This window comes from Aspergillus campestris (genome assembly GCF_002847485.1).
Source record: "Aspergillus campestris IBT 28561 chromosome Unknown P168scaffold_6, whole genome shotgun sequence".
Lineage (NCBI taxonomy): Eukaryota > Fungi > Ascomycota > Eurotiomycetes > Eurotiales > Aspergillaceae > Aspergillus > Aspergillus campestris.
In genome coordinates this window covers 1,306,700-1,330,123 of record NW_020194341.1, presented here as the reverse complement: position 1 = coordinate 1,330,123, position 23,424 = coordinate 1,306,700, and the positions used below count along the sequence as shown (strand labels likewise).

The window sequence follows — 23,424 nt, the reverse complement described above, 5'->3', positions numbered from 1 at the left end:
GGTGCTCCCCTCGCCCGGGTCTGTGTGCCCCTCCCCTTATTTATGGTCCCAGAGTTGCTGCCGTTTGTGTTGGGTTCCAGGGACTGAGTTAGCTCTAGTTACGGATCTAGGTAGGTAGCTAAGCTTACCTTTATTGAATGAGTGAACTCACGGACGACGAATTTCTCCCAACTTACTATCATCTATTGATCTATCTATCTATCTACATTGGTTAACTCCCGGGAAGCTTCGTAAGATTCGCCCGTAAGCATCATCTTTATTTTCCCACCTTCGCCCCTGCCCCTATCCCTGCCCCTATCCCTGCCCCTATCCCTGCCCCTAAGTCACGCCACGGGTCGTCTAGAGTCCGGTAGATGGGACAGACAGACCCTGTCAAATCCAAGCTCTATCTACTCTTTCTTGGACTTTCCCAGCAGACGACCCTGCAAGCGACCGACCATGTCGAGGGCCATGAACCCACCTAGAAACTATAAGTTAGTCTAACAGACATCATACCATATCACATCACATCATTTCCAAAAGCGGGATTTCCTTAGGGCTCGGAGTGGGGGCCCGAGAAGGATCGGTAGGATAGACAGTCAACTTACCCAAAGCGACATACGGAGCATACAAGAACGTGATGTTGGTCTTTTGGTCGGTGGACCGGTCAGTCCAGCTCCAGACCTCCACGAGACAGGCCACTGACGTCACGAAGGACTGGACGCCGAAGACTAGCAGGTGAATGGGAACAAGGGGATTATCTGAGGTTTGTTTGATGGTGGTTAGCTAGCTGGTGGGGTATATGGCGGAGAGGGGCGCCTCTTGTTCCGGTTGGTGAAAGGTGCTGGTAGATAGTAGGACGGGGGGGGTAAAGGGCGGGAATATGCAGTTGGGTAGTTAAGTTGTATGGGTGTAGGAATAGAGTGGAAAGAAAGAAAGGAAAGGAAAGGAAAGGAAATAAAGAAGGTCAAAACGTACCTCGTAGTAAGGCAGAAATCGCCCACAGACTTAGTGGCGTGTGGTAGACCATCTCCATGAAGATGAAAGTCGAAAACCAGGCCGGAGCCGGGTCCTCGAAAAACTTGTCATGGTAGGTGTCAATGTAGAAAGCACGCAACTGGTGGGATAAATCGGTCTGGAGAAAAGAAGGAAGAAGAGGTGCGGCATCGACGACTGCAGATTTGATATGATTTCATTGGTCTGTTTGTTAGCTCTCATGACGTTGAAGGTGTTTCGGGATTTCTGGGATAATATCGGATGCACTACTTCATACAGTACTACCTAGCTACCCAGCTAGTCAGGTAGCTAGTTAGCTCGGGACAGCTGCCGTCGGTTGGGCAGCTAGGGCCGTAGTATGTGATATAGCCTTTGGGGCAAGTAGGTGAGGGTGGAGAGAGTGGAGATAAGTCCCGGTCTAGACCGGGATCATGATCCCCATGACCAGGTCAGGGGACTGAGAGTAGGAGACGAGGCACACTCACGGAAGATGACAGGGACGTGAATCACAAAGAAGAGGAAGTAGACCAAGTCCCGTTTGCGGGACCATATGGAAGAGGCTGGTGCCATTGATGTTTGGGCCATTGCAATTGGTCTATAGATAGAGACTCGGGACTGGTCGATGGAACGGAAAGCTAGAAGCGATGAGCAATTAAACCGCCAGGGGGTTAGGAGGAAGCTTTACCAGGTACCAGGTCACCAACGTTAGTCAAATCGACGACCAGTCTTTAGTTAATTAGATGAGAGTGGATGGATGATGTCCGGTTAGCACGCGTTGGACTGATTGATAAGTCAACACTGTGGATCCGGTCAGGTGATATGACAGATGGAACAACAAACAGAACAAATACATGGAGTAAGTAAACAAACAACCCAAACAAGTCCTCCTCCTCTCCTCCATCTCAACCACATCCAGACTTTCCTTCCGATGTGAACTGAGACATGAAGCATACCTTCCTCTCTTGGAGATTATGGAGTACTCGGACACATACAGAAAAATACGGTATCTCTTGGTGTAAGTATGGGAATTAGTCAATCGAAAACAATTCACACCCGATTGAGCAGGAAAGGGAAATAAGCAACCTGATGGACCCGAAGCGCTGGTTAAACAGCAACTCTTTGCTTTTTCCTCTCCATCTGCACGACTTCTCTAAACATAGCTTAACCTTAGCTGCGTGGATCAAGGGCCAAAGTACGGAGGAGCTCCCGAGTCTCCCGCCCAGGTCACATTAGATTGACTGGCTGACTCTCTTGAGCTTAGCCCCCGACTGATGGATGCTAGTCAATCCAGTGCACCATGATTGCTTTTCCCTTCAGCCTCGGACCTTGCATGGTCTACGAATGATTGGAGATATAGATGATCGTTCAGATTGCACTGGTTCATCATCTATCGATCTCCCTTTCGTCGTCATAGTTGTCCTCGTTGTCGTGATGTCTCGTCGCACACTGATTCCCACTAGAGGATTTCAGGTAACCGTCGGGTAACCACACCTCTTCGTGGTCTGAACGAGAACCTTGACTTCCCCCCTCCAACAATCATAACACGTTCCCCCCTCGCTGGTCTTGTCTGGAGCCCAGGAATTACCCATGCTTGGAGCTACCCTCACCGCAACTCTTTCCTCTATGGAAAAGCGACCATGTGGTGCGAAAAGGCCCAATAGAGCCTCCGGATGACGATAAGCCATGCCAATGTCAGTCTTGCCAGTCTGGTCGTTCATTATTCACGGAATCAGGAAACCGGCTTGACTCATTCCGACGACTCCTGCAAGGGTGGGTCGAGTCCTGCAGGATCATGGATGTTGACTTTCCTTTCCTCCCAAGGTCTAGTCCTTTCCCACCCCTTCTCCCCAAGAATGCAAGCGGGCCCGATCTAGGAATTTTCCTCGAATTCGGTGATGCCGATCTGTGGGCCTATTCTACATTTGGGAGGGCTTTTTGTTTCTCTTGATATCATTATCTTTTTTTTTTGCTGTCTTTGGCTCCCCACCCTTTAATCTTTTTGCCCGTTGGTATTCTCTTTGGATTTCGTAATTTTTCTCGACGTTTCCCTATCTTATGAGTCAAATTGGCCCACTTTGAAATCATTGGGACGGGCCACGGGAAGATTGCATCTTAGCGTCAAACTATCGAAACCAACCGCCTATCCATCTATCACATCGGACGAGGCCCCATCGGGTTCCCACCACATAGGACATAGTACATAAGTACATTTTACATACATACATACAGAGTACGACCTCCAAGCAACCTTGGGGACTAACAGAGACACAACGGGCCCCTACTCCTCCTTGGGTATCTGAGACGGGACGCGGAGCTTCGGGCCAATGAGGTCTGACTGCCAATGCTCTTCGGATACACCGTTGTCTCTACCCAATTGCCAAGCGGTGATCAAACCATATCCACCGTCTTCTATCCCTAGGTCCTGAGGTCTCTATTTGCTTGGTCCGTTCGGAAGGCGATAGATGTCCTTTTGGCCCGCCAAGAGCCGGTTTCGTAAGAGAAAAGCAGGGGGGTTTAGACTTTGCATATTAAAATCAAGGGAAAAGAAGGAAGAAGACAGACGGAACAAAGGAAGGGAAAAAGGAAGGAAGGAAAAGAAGCAAGCCCACATTCTGGAAACGCAAATCCGTCAAATCAGTGACAGCAGTGGCTCCACTACTGGGACAAAGGAACCGAGATCAGCATCCGAGGCAGAAACCACCATGTCCTTCGATCTGACGCCCTCAAACCATAGGTCAGGGCAAACGGGTGGATACATCCTGGGTCGCAAGAGCAATCTCTCGACTCCCCACCCCCTTTCGGCCAGACTCTCAAGGATACGCAGAGGCCTGCGAGAGATGCATTATCAGACCACCCTCTCTGCCTAGACTGTTCGTTCGAGGCTTCGATGGACGTTCGAAACGGTCTTGGGAACATTCCACGACAGACGGGTCAAGTTAGGTAGATGGTCCGGTGGGGTCGAGTGACCGGCAGTCCTAGCGACTAGCTAACGTACGTTTGTGGGGTACCTCGATGACCGAGGGGCGTTATTGGGCCGTCGTCCCGAAACAACTGGGACGGCCGCCAGCTTCTTGGCTTTCACAGCTCCTTGTCCAAAGGGCGATAGGATGCGCCATCTCCCATGTGCGACCCTGGGGGACTCTTATGGATTACACCGAACCCCGAGGAAGATTAAGCACCGAGGGTAGCGGCCGCCGTCTCAAGGAAAAACGAACGGTTTGTCGGGGAAGAGGCAGTGGCTTCCTAACCCCTTGTTCGGCCCCCAAGTTCCAAAACAGAACCGTTCCCATGTAGGGAAGCCCGTCAGCAAACTTGATCGAAGGATTGCAGCTGAACCAGAACAGCCATGTTCGGGACCCGGGGCCGAACACCCAAGCCTATCGACACTCCAGGACCCGTCGCCATCTGCAACGTCCCTCGACCATTGTACATTTACCCTCCCAACCGTCACATCAGGCATACAGCCACAGTAGGACCGGCGCTAGCCTGTCTCGAAGCCGGGAATTATCAATCTTCTGTTTTTGGGCTTTTGCCTTTTCGTTGAACAATGCAAGGACGACGCAAGATAGCAGACCTCCCGCAAACTGCAACTGTGTCTCGGGCAACTACTGCAGCAGACATATTCAACGGGCCAATCTTGACCTGTAGTGGTGGCCAAAACAGGCTCAAAGTTAACAACATTGGGTCCAACGTGCAGACTGCATGGATCCACTCTCAGACAAAAGGAAAAGAAAAAGAAAAACGAGTGTGGTTCCGCCCAGCCGTGGGCTTATCGTTCGGTCGGATCTGCGCCAGCACGGAGCGGTGAAACCACCGAAACGTATCCTAGATTATTGGAAGGAAATTTATGGGCTTTGGTTTGATTTGATTTGATTTTTATTGCTTTTTTTTTCCTGTCTTGGATTCAAATGCATTCCCTTTTTGTCTTATTTTTTTATTTTTATTTTTTTATTTATTTATTTTTTTCATTCGTTTTGACCACGGAAACGCACTAACTTCGAGCCCCCAATTCGACCTACATACTGTCTTCACACTCGCAGAGTCGAAGAGAGCCATTGCACCGGAACACGTCGGGCCCAATCATACGAACGAACTAGCGGTCGGTCTCTCGTTCCTCGTAGAGAGACAGGGAGAGAATCAAACATCATGGCTTTATACTAACCTGGCCTGGGAACACTTCTCGGCTTATTTAACGGCTTATCACTACCGGCGGCCAATCTATTCACCACGGACTTACTAGCTAGTATGCTTTACTTTGCAGCTGAAGAGGAGATTGATTCTGTCTATCCTTCTTCTGTTCGGCATCGTCCAATGCGGTAATCACGGGCCCCGAAACTCCCGTGTATAGAACTACGTACCTATCTAGTATCAAGTGGACACCTCCCGATTCAATGACCCATTGGAAACCCCCCTTGACCGCTCCTCTGTTCACTCTTGCATCTTCTATCTCTCTTCTTTTCTCTTTCCTCTCACTTTTCTCGCCCTTTTTGGGCCGGTTCTGTGGCTTTACTTTGCTCTAACTGGCCCGTGGATCTGCCGCCCCCCCCCCCCTTCTCTCCCACACCACTACTACCCCCCTATGACGACTGCAGGCCCTAAGTCTGTCGAGACCCGTCCACGGCCGATGTATGTACCCCTGTCGTCATGGCATCTCTTGTGTCCGCCATGAATAATTGTCTGTGGCCTGGTGCATCTCCAACGCATGATGGCCGCCCTCCGGAGATGAAGGGATGATGGTATCTTCCTACTAGTCTACCTAATCAATCAATAATCACCGGTTAAGCGAAGGGGCCCCCCGGCGTATGCAAGATCATTGGCGCCGCAGCGACCATATCATCCACTCCCGATGTATTCAGCCCTTTATCACCATACCAAGGCGAGGTGGAGGCCCGTTGGATCGAGTATATTTATCTCCTCCTCCTCCTCCTCCAATTCCATCTGCCCTTTCTTTTCTTTTTTCTCTCTCGTCTCCATCGATCTATCCAAGCTAGGAATTTATCTTCGCTTGGGATCCATTTTGTATATCTTCCTTCCTCCACTATTCCTTGGTCATCTGTCTCCACCATTGTTGTGCGCAACTATTTTACCTTATTTCTATCTATTCAATATTCTTGTTTTTTCTTATTTGACTTCAATTTACTTCATTTGGGTAACTAGTTAGCTGAATTTCCCCTTTATCGCTCTTGACATCCCTTTGGTCTCTCACAATGCCCTCTACCGCACCTGTGCTTCGGCCCAAGAAAGGCCAGCCTGTCAATGCCCACGAGCCTGACAGCCCCATCAGTTATGATATCAACATTCCCTATGTGGATGTGAATGGCAACTCGCAGCTCCGCACGCGCTACCCAGAGTATCTGCCTACCTGGGACAAAATGTGGTTTGAGCCGCTGCCTCCCTTCGAGTATGAGGATCCCGCGCTGCGCGTAAAAGACAAGTCCAAGCGCAACCTCCTTTCTGGCGCGGGCGTCAAGGTCACCGAAATCCAACCGCAAATCGGCAGCATCATTGAGGGTGTGCAACTCAGTGAGCTGACTGACATGGGCAAGGACGAGCTTGCTTTGATGGTCGCCGAGCGCAAAGTCTTAGTCTTCCCGGCACAGGACCTGATCGACGCCGGGCCCGACGCGCAGGAGAAGTTTATGCGTCATTTTGGCAAGCCGAACTACCAGCCGGTCTCGGGGACGGTACGCAACCACCCTGGTTTCCACATCATCCACCGCGACGGCAATCGGGAGGAAATCGCCCGCTTTCTCGAGCAGCGCACCACGACTACCCTGTGGCACCAGGATGTGAGCTACGAGATCCAGCCGCCAGGCTATGTCATGCTAGGACTTTTGGAGGGGCCGGAAGTTGGCGGTGATACGGTATTTGCCGCGACTGACATGGCATACAAGTAAGTCTCCCGGTACTATAGAGGACGCGAGCGGAAGTTAACAGCATTTAGACGCCTCTCGCCTACACTTCGCGCGTGGCTCGACACGCTCATGGTCACGCACAGCTCAGCGAAGATGATTCAACACACCCGTATGACCGGAGGTTTGGTCCGTAAAGATCCCGTCGATACCACGCACCCGCTGGTGCGCGTGCATCCCGTCACCGGCGAGAAGTGCCTCTTCCTCAACGCCGAATTCGTCACCAAGATTCAAGGCTTGAAGGAGCCCGAGCAGCGCTGGTTGATCGATTTCTTGATGCAGCACACCATCACCGGTCATGATTTTCAAGCTCGCGTGCGCTGGCAGCCGAAGAGTATTGTCATTTTCGACAACCGAGCCACTACCCGTATGCTGTTCCCTGGATATCCATATCACTATCTTTTGAAATAATCAACTAATGATGACCAGACTCGGCGATTGTGGACTACCTGGACGATGACTACGGAGCGAAGCTGCGCCATATCTTCCGCCTGATTGCGCTAGGCGAGAAGCCCATCCCTGTTTACGACCAGTTCGAATAGATCGCAGTCACCTTTCCGACCTAGTCTCTGTCGACCCGAATCTCTCAAACAAAAAAAAAACAAAAAACAAAAAACCTGCATGATTCATGATATTCCCCACCGGCATCTCCTACTCGTTCCACCAGAAAAACAACACCGACGATGACCCGATTGATCGAATGAGCGATATACCCTCGTCATAATTTCGACCCACGATTGATTGATTGATTGATACCTTTACCCACCAGACCACCACCCCACCTACCAGAACCAGTCTGGTGTGGTCTGAATTGGTCGGTTACAAAAATAGACAGTCTGCATATCCTTTTCACGCGGACACTGGGGTTTTCTTTTCGTTTTCTTTTCTTCTTGTCTAGATTTGGCATATCGTTCGCACGCGGCTTTCGATTCTTTCTTCTGTCTTATTTTGCTCGTTCCGTTACCAGATAGACATTTTCTTTTCTTTTCTTTTTCTGCTTATCGGTTTGTTCTGAGATGCAACCAGTCAGCCTTACTTGTTTGTTGCGATTGGATCGGATTGGATTGGAATTCATGTTGCGCTCATGATGATAGCTAACCTTAATTATAATACGAGATCATGATGACTACACTTATTAATGTTCCTATAACTATTCTTTATTACCGATGCAGTGGGCATTTGATTAGTAGGGGGAAGTAGCATGTCTATCCAAGCATTGGATAGGATATGGTTGTAGGTATGGTTTATTCATCTAACATGAGACGTGTATGGTACGCACTGATACTACCTATCTACCATATTTGAAACCATCTTCCAGCAAAACAATTAGTGAAACAGATCAAACCAACTTAGAAAGAAAGAAGCAAATCTATGCAAATAAGAAACAAAAGAAGATTCAACAAAGTAAGGAATATATGAGGAATGCCAGAAACAAATCAAAAAGTCAGCAGTGAAACGCCACAACGGGTTGACTCACTCATTCTCAATCATTGCAGAGATCAACAAACAGAGACGAGAACAAGGATAAGTGTAATAATATTAAGGATTGTTTCGGGATCGGTGGTTTTTTCTTTTCTTTTCTTTTTGTTTGATGGAGAACTAGACTATGAATGTAACTCCCTACCCAACATTGCAAGAACTGAGAATGTGATGGAATGGAATGGAAATCATAAAATAAAAAAGAAAAGAGAAAAGGAACAAGATAGAAAGAAAATACATCTTCGCTTCCCACATCAATAATAAAACATCCGTTAGAATAAGATTACCGCACAACATCATCTATCCGGGTGCGCAGCTCCTGCGCAACCTCCATCAGCTCCGGCGTGATAGCGCTCTGCTGGAGGAGGAGCAGCGTCTCGGAGATACGCTCGGCGACGACGTCACTGCCGAAGACGACACCGCCTAGGCGAACGGTGGCGTGGAACCAGTAGTCGATGAGGTAGAGGAGGTCCTTGGCGATGTACTTGCGGTTTGAGCCGTGGAAGGGGGCCTCGTCTGTGTAGAACATGGACTCGAGGACGGTGAAGAGAGACTCGTGGGGGATGCCGAGGTCCAGGAACAGGTCGACGACCCAGGTGGGGGGGCCGACGCCGCGCTGGTTTTCGAAGGCGTAGCGCTCGAGCATGGGGACGAGGGTCGGGATCGGGAAGATGGTCTCTGACATGCGAAGGCGGCCGCCGAGGCTGCGGACTTTCTCGACGACGGCTTCGTAGGGTTGGGGTTCGCCTCGTTCGACGGTCTCGTCGTGCAGGTCTTGCAGCAGGTGTTGCCATGTGGAGCGGATGTCTGTGGCGTTGCGGTGGTCGGCGAGGAAGAAGATCTGGAGGCAGATATCGTAGTAGCTTGCTGGGTCGGCGTAGCCGTTGAAGAGCTGGGGTTGTGTTAGTGAGGGCCTATAGGCGGTTTGGTAGGGGAAGGTGATGCATACCGTGGTGATGTCCATGATGGTTCCATCGACATCGTCCAGAACATCTGCCCGACGCTCGGGGGCGATCCGCTTGTCATCCTTGAGGCGCTGCAGAAGGTCGTCTTGGATGTTCGCCACGTCGATCATATTGGAGACATCCTGCAACAGGCGCTGCCGGGACTGACGGTCCACGTCGGGCGTGAAGGCCGAAGCATTGGCCCTGGCGCGGCCAAGATACTCAATCCGACGACTGAGAGGTAGCTTGAAGGCGCTGCGGGCAAGGTTGTATTGGACGTCGGCGGCTTCGTAGAATCGCTCCGACTGGGCGTAGTAGCGCCAGAGCAGATCGGCGTGCGCAATGTCATCGGCCGCCTTGCGCTTCAGGTAGGTGACCACGAACGCAGTGTCGGTCTGCAGCAACCGGTCGCTCCAGCCCTGCTGCAGATACCAGTCGTACAAGCTGGTCAGGAACACCTCGTCAGTCGAGTCGGAGATCACCCCGTAGGCCTCGTTCTTTCGCTTAGCGACGATGGTCAGCTGTCCATCAATCACGCCCGGGTCGTTGGCGGCCAGATTATCGACTGCTATGATGACCCTGAAGATAAGGTCGTAGCACTGCTTGCGGAAGTAGAAGTAGTCCCGTCGGGTATCCTGTGCGCGGGCCTGTCAGTATCGCACTTCGGTATAGATACCGGATTGGAGATTCTTACCTCTGCAGGACGGCCGTCTACGATCCAGGAAAGGGCCATGTTAGCTTTGTCCGAGCGAGCGGCCACGTTCAAAGCCAGCTGAATCGCACCGGCAAAGAATTGGTTAGCAATGTAGTTCTCGACCGTGGGCACGAGATAATCCATCGGCAAGCTTTCTGACACCTGTTGAAACAGATGCAGACTCTCGTTCAGCAGATTACGACCAAGCTCCGAGTTAGCACCGGCTTCGGTAGCCCGCTTCAGCAGCTCCTGGGCCTTGAAGATGACCACGTCCTCCGCACTGCAGAAACTGCCACACCGCCGCCTCAGGGCATCAGCCACCGTCTCCACGTTGGAACCCTTGGCGATGTTCCGGTTCACGATACCCTTCACCAGCTCCTTGGCGATGTCGTGACCCTTGGTGGTACTGAATAGCTCCTCATAAGTCAACCTCAGGAAGCGCTGCTTCGACTCGTCTGGTAGGAGAGCGACAATCTCATCGACCCGCTCGTCAAAGAGCACCAAGACGAACGAAATGCCTTCAATTGTGTGAGACACCAGCTGCACAAGCGAGTGCAGGGCCCGATGTTCAGCCTGCAAGGCGATCTCTTCCTGCTTCGTCGACACGCGCGCCAACGCTTCCGGCCCGCTGAGTCCCTCGATGAAGCTCTGGTTCGATTTGAAGAAGTCTTGCAAGGTGGCCAGATCGCGCTGGACGGTCTGTAATTTCGCAGGAGACACGGATGCAGAAACCAATTGGGTGCCACTGGGTCCCGCGCTGACTGTCGCGATCTCCTTCTTCCAGATCGAGCGCAATAGTCGCGAAATGTAAAGAGCAATTCCGGTGTGACGAGGCGAGGGGACCACGGCATCAATTGCCGGGGTGGAGCTATCCGCCACTGCATTCTCATTCGTTGTGGGCCGGCCACCGTAATCAACAAAGACCTTGCGCGCAAACTCCAGAACATCCGGGTCATTGATCTGGGTAAGCCGCGAATCGTTCGAAACATCCACCCCCTGACCGCATGCGACTGCGAGCGCCGTAGCAAGCGTTTCGCTGCGACCATAGGTCCGGATGAAGTTCTTCACCTCACCGTCCAGCCCTTCGTCACCGGCGCTGCCGCCGCGGACCAGGGCAGCAAACATGTCCACCAGTCTGCGTCGGCGAATGACGTGAATGCCCGTGTTGGTCAAGATCGCGAATTCGGCCGCGGGTTGATCGAATTGGATCGCAAGCTCGTTGCTGAACCCTCCGGGAGTCGTGGGGGCCGCTGAATACGGGGAGCAAATACCAATGTCCTCCGCTCTGCTGCCCAGTGAGAGCCAAAGGGCCGTCTCACCTGCCTTTTCAGGTATCACGTTCTCTTGGGAACGGGCCACCCGGCCGGAATCTGGGGAGGAGATGAAGAGGGTGTCGGTTTTTTGCGTGGTATCTTTGCAGACGAAGCAGAAGAAATATCCCGGTGGGTAGCGAGAGCTGAATCGGGTCGGTTCCAACGAGTGAATGGGGATTCTGGATGCCATCGGAGACTGGTACCGCGCCTGCGATGGGAGGTGAGAACTGGATGTCATGTCAAACGGCGGGGTCTTGACATGATGCGCCTGCATGCTCGTAGGCGGATTGTTGCCATTCGGCGTAGGAGTCCAGCTGTATGACGACGTCGCGCTCAAGTAGATCCGGTATCCCGTGGCCGTGGTCGCCATCAGGTGGTATCTCGATGCCTCCGCGGCGGGGATCGGACTGATGGAAACAATCCTCACTTTGGGATTGAGGGCCGCGTGGGAGACAATGATGTGTCCAATGTTCGCATAGATATCCATGGCCGGTTTGGTGATGGCCAACGCCAGCGTCCCATCGGCCTTCATGTGGAATACTCGAATCGTCGAAGAGGATGACAGTGTATACAGCAGTCCGCGGGTGTCGTCAATCTCCATCTGAGCCACGTATTCCAGGGTGTGCTGTGTGAATTGCGAAAAGCTGAAGCTCGGCGTGAAGGCGGACAGACGGGAGCTGGTGTGGTTAAGTTTACTACACCGGCCTTGGAACCATCTCTCCTCTTGCTGGTAGGTAATCTCGTGCACGTCGTTGTCGGAGGAACCGCCAAAGAAGATTCGCCCTGTCGCGTCCGATGACGCGATGATGTCGATATCCAGGCCACGAATCGAGACCGACATGCCCGTCTGGTACAGGGTCACTTGCCGCGCACCTCCCGCACTGGTTTCGCAGCCCATTCCCAACAGGATCACGTCCGCAGTCGTCGAGATAACCAACAAGTGGGTGATCGACGGTAAGAATACACCTGGGCGCGGCGTCGCCAATTTGACCGCATTGATACTGTTCGGTTGGTCCTCAAATCCGACCAACGACGGATTCGGATGCGTGTAGTCCCAAATATAGAGGGCATTGTCGATAGCCACCCACGCGTGGTTCAGCTCGGCAAAGAGACCCATGCTCGTCGAAACCTGCGCGCGATTATACTGGTCGAAGATCTGATCGGGGATATTATACATTTTAACTTTTTGAAACGGAGCCCACGAGGCTGAGGCGGGGACATCATAGTCGGAAGAGAACCCTTCTGTAAAAAGCATTAATCCGTTAGTCGAGGTCCGGTTAGAGACTTAACACCACAGGTCCACATACGAGAGAGATAGCTATCCAGGTCCGGATACCGCGCTTCCTGAGCGAGGGTATCATCGACCGTCCGCGCCGCGCGCTCCTCCGTGCTCAATATCTGGTTCTTCGACTTGGACGCGGCCGGAGGGAGCTTCGGGAGAGCTGCAGGGGACGCAGCTTGTTCTGCCGGAGGGGCCGCTCCCTTGGCCGCGAAAAGCGGTTGCGCACTCGAGGCATTGTTGGGGGCGGGAGTCTGAAAGTATGCACCAGGCAATGGTCTCTGGGGCGTGAAAGTCGGAGGAAGGTTCGGATAAGACATGGCGCCGGTTGTCCCAACTGGTCGACGCCTTCAGGAAGGGTGCGGGAGAATTGAGGGTCGCACTCCCCAGCGAAGACGATCGGATTGACAGCTAGCACGTCACAGAAGCAGGGTTGAGGTCAGGGGAGGTCGTTGTTGACAGGAAAGGACTGGATGTATTAGGATGAAAGAGTCGGGGAGGAGAAAAGGAAGAGAATGCCCGGTGAGGACAGGGATATAGGAAGAACTAACTTCCCCAGCTCCAGCTCCCAAAGCGTACGGGAGAGCAACTAGGATGCAAAAATATGAGCTGTTTAAGAGGGGTGGGAGGAGCGAAGGGAGTTGGTTGAAATGCAAAGAAAGCAGGTCAATAAAAATAATCGCGGTCAATCAGAATCGAGATGGAAGACAGAGAAGCAAAATTGTGCACGGTCTCTCCGCCTTTGCCTGGGGCGCGAACCGTCATTTATTTACCTTCGATCTTCAACCACTCGACCAAAGACAGTGGATTTCTTTATATATTCTCCATAATTAATATTCTATAATTCTCTTCGGTTTCTTTGTTCGCAGATATTCTACATCCTCCTCCCTCCCACCATGTTCAATTCCTTGCGATTCACCTCCCGACTGGGCCTCCGTGCCGTGCGCTGGAACTCCACGACCAGCTCGGGCTCGCCTCCTCTGATGGCCCACATGCGAAATGATCTGAAGGTCGCAATGCGGGCCAAAGATACTGCTAGGTACGGGAAGCTCCAGTTGCTATTGTTCCGTCCAGGATCAGGCGTGAAAAGAGGACCGCGACCTACGATGCTAACTCCGCCATGGTTGCGCCAGGTTGAACGTTCTGCGCGGAATCATCTCGGAGTTCAATAACGCTGCAAAGACGCCCAACCCGATCAGTACCGACCTGCAACTTCTCGCCTTGATCCGGAAGCGACTTGCCAGTGTGAAGGAGGCAGCGCAACAGTTCGCCGAGGCGGACCGACCGGATCTCAAGGAAAAGGAGGACCAGCAGGCCGAGGTCTTGCAGGGATATGCAGGTCAGGTGACGACAATGGGTGCGGACGAGATCGAGCAGATTGTGGAACAGGAGGTGACGAAGCTGAAGGGGGCTGGTCAAAAGGTGGACAAGGGTGTGCTCTTTAAGACGCTCTTCGCTCCCGGCGGCGCCTTTGATGGAAAGCCCGTGGAGCGGGCTGAGGTGGCCAAGATCGCCTCCAAGTTCCTTCAATAGACTGCAAGGACCATCGCAGAGAAGCGCTAACTGTATTATATTGTACAATGCATATGGAATTGGCAACGGCCGCTATTGAATCATCGTCGCGCAGATTTGAGCTCCACTATCCAGTGGGACAATACGAGCTGGTAGAAGTATAGTGTCCGTACGTTGGAGTGCATCAGGTTGACAGTACCAGTGCACTAAAGATGTGGGAGATGCCATAAAGAGGGAAGCAAATTTATTCGCAACTGAGAAACCCGCAAAGCATCCTAACACCGTTCCATATGCAATCTCGCCGGCGGTGACCTCATTTCGTCTCAATACATCCAACCTCTGAATTGAAACGCCTTCAAGATGTTGTCTTAATTGTCTCAACTGGTTTCCAATCACGAATAGATCAGGGCTATACCACCCAAAGCGCTGGCAAACACACCAAACCACAGCCACCGGTTAGGGTCGATCAAGTTTCCCTGGGTAAGTAAGCTGGGGGACGAGACACCATCTCTCAAAACATCCCGTTTTCTCTTTCCCACGGCTTTCAAGGTCATTGGGGGAAGCATCTCCGGTGGGCGGTAGACCAGATACATTGGATGCATCGGGGAGTCATCGAAAGACTTGAGGTCAAGACGCTGGATTTTGTGATAGGGATCAACCGCTACTTTGAATGACTGGATTTCACCATTAGCACCGAAATAATAGGTGTTAGAAAAAGTGAGGAACGTACATTGAATTTCTCCGTCTGATTGTATCGCGTATATTCGCCATGGTCAGAAGAGCAGGGATCGGACAAGAGCTGGCGCCCATCCACCGCAAATGGGGTCAGATGGAGGGCTCCGCTCTTATCCATGGTAAAGGTCCCGTGCTGCCATTGCAAGATGCCTTTCGGACACGAGGGGTCCTGGGCTATTCAAATATTAGATAGGTCTCATAATGCAGGTCTTCCGGGGACTGACGATTGGCAATGGCGCGATAGTAAGCCGTTTCATAGTGACCATCATCGGTAAACGAGTATGAGATGCCGGGCAAATCAGGTTCCAAGAGTTCATCGTTGATCGGGTCATAGAATCCCTATCGCGAACACGGTATACATTAGAACGCCGGCAATCTGCGACAGCTGTTTATCCATCTCACATACCGGACCGGTAATCACTTTGCGCGACTTGGTGGTCCAAGTCCCCACCAGATGGGCGATATTGTTTGCGCCGACCGTTGTCAGGAACAGCCCAACAGAGAGATATCCCAGCAACATCTTTCACGATGTTCTCATACGAGGTGAGGGAACGCGACAGATTGTAGAGAGCGATGCAGTGGAGAGAAGGACGAGGGAGCACAACCAGGAAGGAGAGGAATGGAATGAAAGGGACTCAATCCCTCTCCCAAGGGGCAACCCACCACGTACTCCACGCATACCTAGATCCTATGGATAGTAATGGGAGTAATTACAAGATATGCAACAGGGCATGTGTGTCCCTGGCAGGTATGTAACTAGATACGTGCGTAGTAAATAGTAAATAGTAACTAAATAGTGGAGCAATGCGTCGATCCAAACACGCCAATCAGTTTCAAAACACCAGAGAAAACCATGAATAATCATCTCCGATGCCAAGACGCGGTCGGGAAACCATTCGGGCGTCACGTTCCCCGCCAGATGCGATTGAATATCGAGATCCCAGCTGTCATTAAATCGATGCGATAATTTGGAGCATCGTACTTGACTTGACTAGGTATATTCTACCCTTTACCCTTGTCGTTGTGCTGTGGTTGCAATGTCTAATCTTGTTGCCAGTCACTTCCGATCCTCATACTAGAGTGAACACTGGATACATATTTAATCTCAAAGTGGCCACCCCACCTACCAATATGATGACCGGTCTCCAAACTGCCAAAAAGGAACTCCGTGGAAAGATCCGCAATGTCCTACAGCAAGTCCCAGCAGAATCAATTACCAATCAATGTCAGAGACCTGATCGCAGAACGTAACGGGCCATATGACAGCACGGGCTAATCGTCTGCAGCCAAAACTGTTGCCAACCGGTTGTTTTCTCTCGCCGAATATCGGAATGCAAAGAGGATAGGCGTTTACCTGTCCATGCCGGCAGGGGAGCTATCGACCACTGCGATCGTGCAAGATGCCCTGACCAGCGGTAAGGAGGTGTTCGTGCCGTACATCCACACCGCGCAGATGCCGTCTCAGCCCAAGACCTCCGTCATGGACATGCTGGCCTTGGACTCGATGGACGAGTTCCAATCGCTTGCGCGAGATCGGTGGGGGATCCCCTCGCTCACGAAAGACCAGGTCAGCAGCAAGAGGAACTGTTTCGGGGGCATTGGGATCGCGTCAGACGCGACGGAGGAAACGGCTACGAAGGGGGACTGGGGGTTGGACTTGATTGTGATGCCTGGAATGGCGTTCGACAACGGGTTCAGACGACTCGGCCATGGGAAAGGGTACTATGATCGTTTTCTGAAGAGATACTTGAAATGCGCGGAGACAGATATGCCGACGCCGAAAATGCCTTCATTGGGTAAGAAAGAATCGCCTGGGTACACGCAACCAATACACCGTGATTTGCTGACACAATCGCATAGTTGCCCTCGCTCTCAGGGAGCAACTGCTCTCCCCGCCTGAAGAGATTCCCGTTGCACAGCATGACTGGCCGGTAGACATCATCCTCGTGGGCGACGATCGCTGCCTGGTGCGCCAACAACACTGAAAACCAACAAGAAGAAAATCCGCTGCCCAGAAAACCGTCTCTTTCACGTCAAGGATCTGAAATATATGTGAACAGTGTAATTAAACGCCCTCCAGCGGCAATTCGTAAATAGTGATGATTAACAAGCGATCGCACGAACACGATGACCATTTCCATTCATTTCCCGCCCATTGGTAGCGATTTTCCTTTCCGCCCGTGTTGGTCTGTCATTCTTTTCGTATATCGATATCAAACCGCCTGGATCAGCGACACGTTGTCACCCTTGAGCAAAATCTGGCCTGTGGTAGAAGAGAAGTGTCAGCCTGGAGGGACCCCAAGGGAACATGCGACGACAAAGACTGTATGACAACATACCGAGCGGTCGGCGCTTCTCCTCCTCCGTCTTCGTAGCTAGTCGGACCTCGACCGCATCGTCAATCACCAAATTCATGAACTCATCGAATCCCTATATACCCTGTTAGCCACACCGTCAAGACCGCGCAAATGTCACAAGGTATAACTCCGTACCCGGATCTTGCCCTCTATCCGGAAGGCCAACTGTTCATAAAGCCACACAGACACCGTCGATCTTTGCTGAAGGAGCTTGAAGATGAAGTGAATGGGGGCAAGCAAGGTCTTGCGAGCAGCTCCACCGCCTCGGCCGGTCATGATGGATCAACGGGATAACGCGACGGGATTCAAAGATATAACCGGGACACACGGGCGGACCACACGTAGGCGAGAGACAGTCGTCGATGTTGTAAACTTAAACGGAAAATTCAATCAGATGATTGATGCTGTTGAAAGGGAAGATGGAAGACCGTGAGTTGGAACGGTAAAGAAAGAGAGAGCGCAAGCTTGGAGGAGTTTCTGCCGCTCGGAGGGATTTGCGGCTCAGCAGCCACTTTTTCTCTCTTTGGGTTAAGCCGTCACCACATCCCACCTCCACTACTACGACAGTCTAATCCCCCCTCCGATCTTCCTCCAAACCACCCTCTTTCTGATCCTGGGGTACCTCTGACTTCCAACCACCATATTGTATCCCGCCCCGTCGCTTACTTTCTTTTTTATCGTGGAATTAATGTTCATGACCATCTTCTATAGCTGTTGAGCCGTCCGGCCTGGCTGAACCCCTCGAACCCCTCATTCCTCTCCCCTCCCAATTCAATTCTCGCGATTCCACCACCAACCAGTCGAACCTTTTCAATGGCTTCCAAGGAGGGGACGGCTGGACAGGCCTTTGCGCCTGTCCTGGCAGCTGTCTCGACGATGCAGGGAAATGTTTCACGAACGGAGAAAACGCAGGCTCATGAGTTCCTTGAGAAATTCCAGAAATCCGTTGGTGTCCCCGATCCTTTCTCCTTCGGTCGTTGAGACTCGCTCTTCATAAACGTTGTTTCATACTGATTGGTGTGCTTCTCCTACTTTAGGTCGAGGCGTGGACGATTACGCACGAACTCCTCCAGTCCCCCGATGTTCCGGTGGAGGCCAAATTATTCGCTGCGACTACACTGAAGGGAAAGGTAAACTGAGCGATCCTGTCGCATGCACGTGTGGTGTGGTCATCGTTGCATTGCTAACTTGTGGTAGATCATGTTCGATCTGGATCAGCTCCCATCAGACTCGGTTGTCGCGTTGAGAGATTCGGTGTTGAATTTGTTGGTGGCCTTCGCATCCGGTCCTCGACCGATTCAGACTCAGCTGTGCGTGTGTCTGGCGAGTCTCGCGATTCAGATGACCGAATGGAAAGATGTCCTGGCTACCGTCGGATCGGCGCTGGGTGGTAGTGCCGGGGATTGTGTGTTGGACTTTTTAAAGATCCTTCCGGAAGAAGTCACGGAAGGCCGCAAAATCAATCTGAGTGTATGTTCGGCAGACCCCGGATCCCATCTCGCCCCTGCGATAAGCGCGCTCGACAACGGCGATGTCTAGCTCGGCCAATTGTTCAGACCCTAACGCTGTGTTTTCTTTCAGGAAGACGATCTTATCAACAGAACAAAGGAGCTCTTGGAAGACAATGCGGATCAGGTGATGCAGCTCTTGATCCAATATTCTCAATCTTCCCGTATGTTTCCCCTTGTCACAGCGAGTCAGAAATTTCGGCTAATTGGTATCTCCCCGCTAGCCACGGCCTCAACGAACCCTCGTCTTCTGGATTGTATCACCTCATGGATGCGCGAGATCCCCGCTTCCAAGATCGTCGAGTCGCCTTTGATGGACGTCATCCTGAAGGCATTGGATGATGAAGGATCTTTCGAGGCTGGTGTGGATAGCATGTGCACCCTGTATAGAGACACGCGCGAAGTCGATGCTTCGCTGCCCGTCATCCAGGCATTGTACCCCCGCATCATGTCCCTCCGCCCGAAAATCGCCGAGGCTGCCGATACCGAGGATACAGATGCATTCAAGGGGATTACCCGACTCTTTGCGGAAGCTGGTGAAGCATGGGTGGTGCTGATCGCCCGCTTACCAACCGAGTTCCGTGGCCTGGTGGAGGCCGTCCTGGAGTGTTGCGCTCGTGACTGGGAGCGTGATGTGGTGTCACTCACCTTTGTCTTTTGGTATGAGCTGAAGCAATATCTGACTTTAGATCGATACGCGGATGCGCGTGCCGCTTTGTCCGACATCTTTTCCCGGCTGGTGGACATCATGGTGAAACACCTGGAATACCCCCGCCCCGAGGAGGGAGAGACCGATCTGTTTGGGGGCGATCGGGAGCAAGAGGAGAAGTTCCGCCACTTCCGCCACTCGATGGGAGATGTCCTCAAGGATTGTTGCTCCGTCATCGGGGTCTCGGAATGCTTGACAAAAGCGTACCAGTTGCTTCAGCAATGGGTCTCCAAGTACGCCGCCCAGGCGAGCGATGACCACGTGCCGAACTGGCAAGAGCTGGAGGCACCGCTGTTCAGTCTGAGAGCCATGGGCCGCATGGTGGATCCGGAAGAGAATCTCGTCCTGACCCAGGTCATTCCTCTGATCACGCAGATTCCGAACCAAGAGAAGGTCCGCTTCCAGGCCATCATGGCTTTGGCACGCTACACGGAATGGACCGCGCAGCATCCAGAGACATTGGAGGCTCAATTAAACTACGTCATCTCGGGCTTCCAGCATACCTCCCCCGAAGTCATCCAGGCTTCGGCCTTGGCCTTCAAGTTCCTTGGCACAGACTGCCAAAAACTACTCGGAGGCCACATCGCGCAGCTACATACTTTCTACGAGTCTGTCTTGGATAAGCTGAAACCGGCCAGTCAGGAGGAGGTGACCGAAGGCGTGGCGGCGGTGGTTGCGGTGCAGCCCAAGGAGAAGATCTACGAGACTATGAAGATGTTTTGCGACCCGATCATGAATCGGATCATGAACTTGGCGAACAATGCCAAGGACGAACAGGGCCAGCGCGCCGTGGCTGGTATGTACTCATCGTATTCCGATCTTATCCGCGCGTTGAACAAAGTACTAATCTCAAACAGATCATCTCCAGCTGATTACGATCTTCGTTCTGGTGGTGAACCCGTACGTGAACCCCGGCGAGGAGAATCCCGCAGTGCGGTACTGCGGTGAGATCCTTCCCATTATGACCACACTTGCGATGAACTTCACCTCGTCCACGCCCATCCTGGAGCGGGTATGTCGCTGCTGGCGAAACATGATTATCTCGTACCGCACGGCCATGGCTCCGCTGCTTCCCACACTGGCGCAAAGTCTCGCTAGTGGGTTTGAAGCCTCGCGCGAAGGTTGCTTCCTGTGGGCTACCGATGCGGTTGTACGCGAGTTCTCGGAAGGCAGTGATGCCGTCGATCCGGCTACCAGCAACGCTGTTTTCCAATTCTACGAACAGCAGGCGGTTGCGTTTTTGCGTACATTGAACGACTTGCCGCCGGAGAACTTGCCTGATGGTATGTCATTTTCTTCTCTTCTCTCCCCAACCCTGTGTGTGTGTGTGTGTGTGTGTGTGTGTGTGTGTGTTGCTACACACCTTCCTCCATATTTCTCGTTTTGCTCGTTCGCCTCTTTTTGTTCTGTTATTGTATGTGTACTAATAAAGTACAGTCATCGAGGACTTCTACCGCCTTTCTTCGGATGCCGTGCGATATTACCCCAAGGAATGCATTACCTCCTCTCTGATTGTGCACATCTTCTCCGCCGCCCTCAGCGCCCTTTCCCTACAGAAGATTGAGCCCCTCATGGCCACGCTCCACTATTACCAGGACCTGTTGAGCTTTGCGTTTGATAAGCCTGCCGTATCGGATTTCACCAGCCCCGAAGGTGATGCGTACTCGAACCCGGCTGAGATTCGCGAAGCTGTCAAGCAGCTGGTCGCATCGCAGGGTCAGGTTCTTACCCAGCGAATCCTGACCGGGATGATGTTTTCCTTCCCTGGGGAGTGTTTCCCGGATGCGTCCAGTGTGATGATGGCGATGTTCGAACTGATGCCCCAAGACGCCGGAGCATGGCTTCAATCCACTCTGCAAATGCTCCCGGCAGGCTCGATGAAGCCCGGGGAGGCCGAGCGCCTGCTGACTGGGCTTTCCCAGCAAGTGCAGTCGGGCGAGATCCGAAAGATCCGAATCCTCCTGCAAGGTGAGTTGCGACTATTACCGCACCAGCGAGAATGCCATCGTGCTAACTGTATACGCTAGACTTTACCAATTCGTACCGTCGTCGAAACGTGGCGCCGCGCGAAGGCCTAGGCCGACTGGAAGCGACTCGATTCCGGTTCAGCGGATAGGGAAATGACGAAGGGAGGGAGAGTAGAAACAGGGACTGAGCAGTAAACGCCACTCAAGAACGGCACCCGTTCGACAGTCACTTGCGGAGGGTCTCGGTTCAGCGGCGGGATTGACCATGTCATGTCAGCCAGGAGAGCACAACGAAGCTATCCCGATCATCACTCATACATCCACTCGCCCGCCTCGCAGTACCTGTGCCTGGCTAGGGGGCTTAATCTGTCTTTTTTAGAATTATGAGATAAACCAAAGGTACCCTTTATGTTTTTTTTTTATGATTCCAGGCCTTGGACTCGAGCGCTCTAATGGTATCCGATAAGGGAAGCCGAGCCCGATCCGATCTGCAAAAAGAACAGTACTGCATTATCAGAGGAAAGCCAATCTACGTTTCAAAAATGTGAAAGCAGAATAAAAATAGTCATAAATACAAAATAAACAATAAACAATAAGTTACAAACTTAAAATCATGATGAGGAAAGTTTTTTACTGGTATTGCCTGGCTTTATTGCCCTTGCCATGAAATTACAAGCAAGGAGATGAAATATGTTGCACAGAATACCACTCGGCTACAAAAGATATTTAGACACTTTTACGCTCTGTGGGTACGATTTTGGTAAGATCTTATATTGCGGCAAAATATCAATGTGCTGTGTTTAATCTATGGAGTATCTATCTTCTCTTTCTTCTTTTCCACCCCCCGTAACCCATTATCTTAACTTCCGGCATGTATGTATGAATTACACATACTCGTGCTTCAGATCATGGATGATTATCATGATAATAGAAGTGGACATAGCAATGGGAGATGCACCCTCACTATTTTTATCTTTCTCCCCACTCAGCAAAGCGATTCAAAGCCCCTTGTAATAAATGATTTTCTGCGTGATGTGCCAGAATAGTTGTAGTTTGAATTCATTCGCAGTTTCATTCTTTTTTCTTGCCCTTGTGATTCTGTATCTTCTCGTATAATGAGGTATGTCTGTCTTTTGTCATTTTTAGATAGTTGTGTGTTATTTATACCGTTGTTATTAGGTTCTTATCTTATGTCATATTTTTTATTCTAAGTTATACAGCGGGCCTTGATCGTACCTTCTACAGTGGGGTTTAGAATAGATAGAAGAGGGAAACAAGGAAACAAGGAAACAAGGAAGAAAGGAACGAGGGAACGAGGGAACGAGGGAACGAGGGAAAGAGGGAAAGAGGGAAGGAAGTCAAGAAGAAGTAAGGCATAGAAACCAAATTCGATTCAGTCTGACCCTGGTGGCGGTGACTAGAGCATCTACAGTATAGTATACTCGACCATGGTCGATACGACGACATCACGCGCCATGTTAGATATTTGGTATATCAAGTACACGTACACAAGTATCGGCGGATGGCTGAATCGATGACGAAATATCTGCCAATTATACTGAGACATGTTGTATCAGGTTAGACGTTTACCAGCTACCTTCACAAGCAAAGCGAGGTGCCTAGGTCTTCGATCAAGCATCGATCAAGATCGACAGGATGATTGATTTCGCATCTCTATATAGTATACATACTCCGTGTTGTATACTAGTACGTCAGACACAGTCGGTTGATACCTTGGTAATATTGCATCTGCATGTGGTCAGGTACCCCGTGCATTAGATCTAGTATCCCGTAGATGGGCCTGTTATTGTGTGCTATTTAAAAGCCTGTCGAAACAACGATGCGAAGGCAGGTTGAACCCGAAACGACTAAATCAATAGAGCGTCGGATGGCTAAGGTCCTTATTTCCGAAGTGATATCTGTTTCGCTAGTTTAGTTGTTGATGTAGATGCTAATATTGGGTGCTGAGCCACGGCTGTATCCGACATGGAGGGGATTTGCTTTGGATCGGCGAGGATAGGCGGTTTCCGCTGTGATTCG

General features: G+C 51.5%; 8 protein-coding genes across 8 annotated transcripts; 4 read left to right on the top strand and 4 right to left on the bottom strand.

Moving 5' to 3' along the window:
- Positions 1 to 389: 389 nt before the first annotated feature.
- P168DRAFT_297281 (EXPERA domain-containing protein) lies at positions 390 to 1,545 on the bottom strand (the record flags this gene model as incomplete). Its single annotated transcript, XM_024838166.1, has 4 exons — positions 390 to 460; positions 588 to 740; positions 958 to 1,152; positions 1,461 to 1,545. 4 exons carry the CDS (start codon positions 1,543 to 1,545, stop codon positions 390 to 392), a joined length of 504 nt encoding a protein of 167 aa, XP_024693017.1.
- A 4,637-nt stretch (positions 1,546 to 6,182) lies between these two features.
- P168DRAFT_235737 (TauD/TfdA dioxygenase family protein) lies at positions 6,183 to 7,429 on the top strand (the record flags this gene model as incomplete). Its single annotated transcript, XM_024833486.1, has 3 exons — positions 6,183 to 6,868; positions 6,920 to 7,254; positions 7,317 to 7,429. The coding sequence occupies 3 exons, from the start codon at positions 6,183 to 6,185 to the stop codon at positions 7,427 to 7,429; spliced, it is 1,134 nt and encodes a 377-aa protein (XP_024693016.1).
- Positions 7,430 to 8,499: 1,070 nt separating this feature from the next.
- Positions 8,500 to 13,066, bottom strand: P168DRAFT_327375 (putative non-repetitive nucleoporin). The gene is made up of 4 exons (XM_024841233.1): positions 12,625 to 13,066; positions 10,005 to 12,559; positions 9,316 to 9,945; positions 8,500 to 9,258 (listed from the first exon to the last, which is right to left on the bottom strand). The coding sequence occupies exons 1-4, from the start codon at positions 12,914 to 12,916 to the stop codon at positions 8,650 to 8,652; spliced, it is 4,086 nt and encodes a 1,361-aa protein (XP_024693015.1). The 5' UTR covers positions 12,917 to 13,066; the 3' UTR covers positions 8,500 to 8,649.
- A 325-nt stretch (positions 13,067 to 13,391) lies between these two features.
- P168DRAFT_290488 (uncharacterized protein) lies at positions 13,392 to 14,183 on the top strand. Its single transcript, XM_024837222.1, has 2 exons — positions 13,392 to 13,635; positions 13,730 to 14,183. The coding sequence occupies exons 1-2, from the start codon at positions 13,493 to 13,495 to the stop codon at positions 14,127 to 14,129; spliced, it is 543 nt and encodes a 180-aa protein (XP_024693014.1). The 5' UTR covers positions 13,392 to 13,492; the 3' UTR covers positions 14,130 to 14,183.
- A 155-nt stretch (positions 14,184 to 14,338) lies between these two features.
- P168DRAFT_327373 (uncharacterized protein) lies at positions 14,339 to 15,577 on the bottom strand. Its single transcript, XM_024841232.1, has 4 exons — positions 15,250 to 15,577; positions 15,068 to 15,182; positions 14,839 to 15,017; positions 14,339 to 14,782 (listed from the first exon to the last, which is right to left on the bottom strand). The coding sequence occupies exons 1-4, from the start codon at positions 15,361 to 15,363 to the stop codon at positions 14,501 to 14,503; spliced, it is 690 nt and encodes a 229-aa protein (XP_024693013.1). The 5' UTR covers positions 15,364 to 15,577; the 3' UTR covers positions 14,339 to 14,500.
- Positions 15,578 to 15,788: 211 nt separating this feature from the next.
- Positions 15,789 to 16,955, top strand: P168DRAFT_290485 (5-formyltetrahydrofolate cyclo-ligase). The gene is made up of 4 exons (XM_024837221.1): positions 15,789 to 15,838; positions 15,901 to 16,068; positions 16,130 to 16,639; positions 16,704 to 16,955. Exons 2-4 carry the CDS (start codon positions 15,975 to 15,977, stop codon positions 16,826 to 16,828), a joined length of 729 nt encoding a protein of 242 aa, XP_024693012.1. The 5' UTR covers positions 15,789 to 15,838; positions 15,901 to 15,974; the 3' UTR covers positions 16,829 to 16,955.
- Positions 16,956 to 17,056: 101 nt separating this feature from the next.
- On the bottom strand, positions 17,057 to 17,476 carry P168DRAFT_236980 (small nuclear ribonucleoprotein E; the record flags this gene model as incomplete). The annotated part of the gene is made up of 3 exons (XM_024833545.1): positions 17,057 to 17,106; positions 17,183 to 17,273; positions 17,336 to 17,476. The coding sequence occupies 3 exons, from the start codon at positions 17,474 to 17,476 to the stop codon at positions 17,057 to 17,059; spliced, it is 282 nt and encodes a 93-aa protein (XP_024693011.1).
- Positions 17,477 to 17,774: 298 nt separating this feature from the next.
- On the top strand, positions 17,775 to 21,938 carry P168DRAFT_290482 (nuclear import receptor MTR10). The gene is made up of 8 exons (XM_024837220.1): positions 17,775 to 18,145; positions 18,238 to 18,330; positions 18,398 to 18,670; positions 18,782 to 18,872; positions 18,933 to 20,213; positions 20,275 to 20,700; positions 20,855 to 21,385; positions 21,445 to 21,938. The coding sequence occupies exons 1-8, from the start codon at positions 18,014 to 18,016 to the stop codon at positions 21,531 to 21,533; spliced, it is 2,916 nt and encodes a 971-aa protein (XP_024693010.1). The 5' UTR covers positions 17,775 to 18,013; the 3' UTR covers positions 21,534 to 21,938.
- The last annotated feature ends 1,486 nt before the right edge of the window (positions 21,939 to 23,424 follow it).